General features: G+C 51.3%; 1 protein-coding gene across 1 annotated transcript; it reads right to left on the reverse strand.

The window, feature by feature from the left end:
* Positions 1 to 832: 832 nt before the first annotated feature.
* OR5C1 (olfactory receptor family 5 subfamily C member 1) lies at positions 833 to 1,901 on the reverse strand. The gene has a single exon (XM_019658804.1). It carries the CDS (start codon positions 1,843 to 1,845, stop codon positions 883 to 885), a length of 963 nt encoding a protein of 320 aa, XP_019514349.1. The 5' UTR covers positions 1,846 to 1,901; the 3' UTR covers positions 833 to 882.
* Between the last annotated feature and the right edge of the window lie 1,826 nt (positions 1,902 to 3,727).

The following is a 3,727-nucleotide window of genomic DNA, read 5'->3' on the forward strand; positions in this document are numbered from 1 at the left end:
TATTTCTAATATTTCTAATGAGAGCTCAAATTTATCCAAACTGATTCCTAAATGTATCCCAAATCTACTATTAATTATAATCAACCCAAATCCTAAAATTTACATAATTTTAATTCCATCTTAATTTTTCCAGATTGCTTTTAAATTCTAAACCTAACCCTGGCTCTACCCTAACCCTAATCCTAGTCGTAACCATAACCTGAACCTTAACCCTAACCCTAGTCTAACCATAGCCTTAATCCTGACCCTTTCCTGACCTCTATCATATTCCTGAACTGATCTGGCCTTGGCCAAATCCTGACCCAACTCTTGGGATTTTAGGAATGAGTTCGTGTATGTCCCGTGGTGGTCAGCCATTTCCCTGAGAGCTGCAATAATACAAGGCTAACAGGGAGGGGTATTTGCCTCACCAGAGTTAGTCTAGTTCTTTGGTGAGTGGGTTCTGAAGATGCTCTCTTGAGGTCAAGGAGAACAGGTGCAGACTCACTGGTCACGGAGAACCTTAAAAGGACAAGAACCTAGAAACACTTGCAGCCAACCCAGCTCTTACCTAGGATCTCTTGAAATCTGCCTCGTACAAGTACAATGGCAAATTAAACCTATGTTACTTCCTGGTAACACCTTTTAAACATTGACAAACTTGAGGCAGCGCAATCGCAGAGTTAACCTGATCTTGATTCTGGCTCTAGGTCTAGCCCTAGATTACCTCCAGGCTCCTAACTCCCTTCTGTAAGCTTCCTTTTCTCCCTCTTTTCAGTCCCTCAAATAATGACAAGAGACACTCAAGCCAGAGGACCATCTACCTTTACCCACAGTGACAAGGGCGAGAAAGTGTCCTCCTCATGTCTTCACAGTCAGTCCTGCACTGCCTCTCCAGGCCTCTCACTCGTGCCCTGGGCCCGGACAGCAGAGCCGGCTCCAGGTCCTTCTGAGGGCCTGCTTGACCTCTTTGTTGCGGAGGCTGTAAATGAGCGGGTTGAGAGCTGGGATGACCAGGGTGTAGAACACAGATGCCATCTTGTCGGTGTTCAGGGCATAGCTGGAGCTGGGACGCAGGTACATGAAAATGAGGGTCCCATACAGCATGGCCACAGCTGTGAGGTGGGAGCCACAGGTAGCGGCTGCTCGCCGGCGGCCCTCGGCCGAGCGCATGCGGATCACAGCCGCAGCAATGAAGCCGTAAGACACGGTAATAACCAGCACCGTGGCGGTCTGGATGAAGCCACACACGGCGAAGAGCAGGAGTTCGTTGAGGCTGGTGTCGTTGCACGAGATGGCCAGCAGCGGAGGGATATCGCAGAAGAAGCTGTTGACTTCACGGGAGCGGCAGAAGCTCAGGCGGAAGGTGAAGGTCGTGTGGACAAAGGCACTCAGTGCCCCGCCCAAGCCCGCCGCTCCCAGCAAGGCCAGGCATAGGCGCCGTGACATGGCCGTCGTGTAGAGCAGAGGGTTTCTGATGGCCACGTAACGATCATAGGCCATGGCTGCCAACAGGCAACACTCCGCATCCGCCAGCCCGGCAAACACAAACATCTGGAGGGCACAGGCCACGTAAGGGATGGTGGCGTGGGGCAGCAGCAGGTCCACTAGCATCTTGGGGCTGATGGCGGAGGAGTAGCAGGCGTCCAGCAGGGAGAGGTTGGCCAGGAAGAAGTACATGGGCGTGTGGAGCCGGGTCTCCACGCGGATCAGCAGCACCATACCCACATTTCCCAGCAGGCCCACCAGGTAGACCGGCAGGAAGATGAGGAAGAGGGTCAGGCGCAGGTCGCGGCGATCTGTAATGCCCAGGAGGATGAATTCAGCAGGGGCCACCCGGGCCCCGGTGAAGTTCTCTGGAATCATCCTCCTGGACAGAGACTGAGGTGAGGCAAAGCAGAGGGGAGGGAGAGAAAGGTCATGGCCAGCATGAAGGAGAAAGCTGGGTGTTTCTCGTGGGAGTCAGACCTGGGTTTCAGTCTCAACTGTGTAACAAAATTGCTATGTGACCTTGGACAGGCCATAAAACCTCTCAAAAACCTTTGTTTCTAACTCTGAACATCACTACAACTTAACCTTCAAAAAAGGCAGGAGTCTTGTCTAATTCACCTTTGTATCCACAATTCTGAGAACATTGCCTGGCACACAGTAGCTGCTCAATAAATATTTGTTAAGCAAATGAACGATGAATGGGATGATAGTGTCTGGCCAAGGATTGAGAACTCCACAAGTCTATATGCATGCTCCCCTCCAGTTTCCCAAGGAGGAAAAGAGACAATGGAACAGGCAGAAAGAGTCTCCTGATCTAAAGGGTAATTCCTATGGGTCTCAAGCTTTGCTGGGAGGACACCTTTCCACGGGGTAAGATCTGGGAAAGAAGAGGTCAGCAGTGGTTGGTGTCTTGGGNCAGGAGGAAACAGCAGCAGGGGCCAAGGGTAGCCTACCACTGGAGGGCCTGTGCAGGGAATTACTGGCCACATGATGGGATCTGGGGGCCTTGGCAGCATCCCCCTTCCCCTGGTCCTTACCCCTGGGGCAGGAGGCAGCTTGGCTCTGGGGCTTGTCATCCTTCCTCTCTAGAGCCCAATTTGATGGGTGAGTGCTGCCTCCAACTCAGGGGACATTGAGGAGCCCCGTGCATGGTGACACTGCTGCTCCTCAGTCCTTGCGAAGACCAGAGAGAAGCATCAGGCTGACTCCTGAACCCCAAGCAGAGTGACTGGGTGCAGGGGAACCCGGAGTCTACAGCAGCAGCTTCTGGGGCCAACCTTCCTCTCCCCTCAACTGTTGCTGGTTTCTTGTAGGAAGGGCAGGAGTGTGGGAGGGATTGGGCCTCTGTTGACAGTGGTAATATGTATGTCTGTGTGACTGTGTGTGTGTGACTGTATGTGTGTGTGATTGGTGTGTGTGTGTGACTGTGTGTGTCACTGTGACTGTGTATATGTGTGAATGTGTGTTTGAGGGATTGCATGCCTGGGTGTGGAGAGAGTGATCGTGTCTCTGCGCAATCAAGTGTGTCCGTGAGCTTGAGTGTGTGTCTGAGTGGGCAGCTGTATCTGTGTCTGTGGGGGTGGCCACACCTATGAGAGTGTTTCTTTGTGTGTGAATGTTTCCGTCAGGGGATTGGGTCTGTGTTGGAGGGGTTATGTGTTGCTGTGTGTATATTGTGGCATGAGAGAACTGTGCCTGAGTGTAGCTTTGCAAATGGGAATGGCATTGCAAATGGGAATGGCTTTGCGTGACACAGTGAGCACCCGTGAAGGGTGGTTTTGAACATGTGAACTTTCAATGATTTCCTATTGCCTATTAAATAAAGTCCAAATTCCACTACTTGATATCCAACCCATGGGGTGTCCTTCCCATTCCCAGATCCCCCATCTTCCAACTTCCCTCCACTTCTTTCCCAGCACATCCGTGAAGCTAATTAAATTGGTTTCCTTCGAGTCTCCAGCACACACTGAGCTCATTTCATCTCCATGCCTTTGTGTGTGTGCACTTGTCCTCCCTCCATGGAATGCCCTTCCCTGTATCCCCACTCATGCTGCAGGGCCCAACTCATTTTGTGCAATAAGTGACCTATCTCAGACCCCACCCCAAACTGCCTTTGTCTTTAGAGCCTGTCTTAGTAAGTGGTATTGAAAGAGGCTTAAAAGGGAAATGCTTTATTGGAATTGGGGAGCTTTACTGGGCATCTCACTTTAGGAGTGAGAATCTGTTTCTCTTCCTTTATTCTCCAGATTGGGCTCTG

Source organism: Hipposideros armiger, unplaced genomic scaffold (assembly GCF_001890085.2).
Source record: "Hipposideros armiger isolate ML-2016 unplaced genomic scaffold, ASM189008v1 scaffold_290, whole genome shotgun sequence".
Lineage (NCBI taxonomy): Eukaryota > Metazoa > Chordata > Mammalia > Chiroptera > Hipposideridae > Hipposideros > Hipposideros armiger.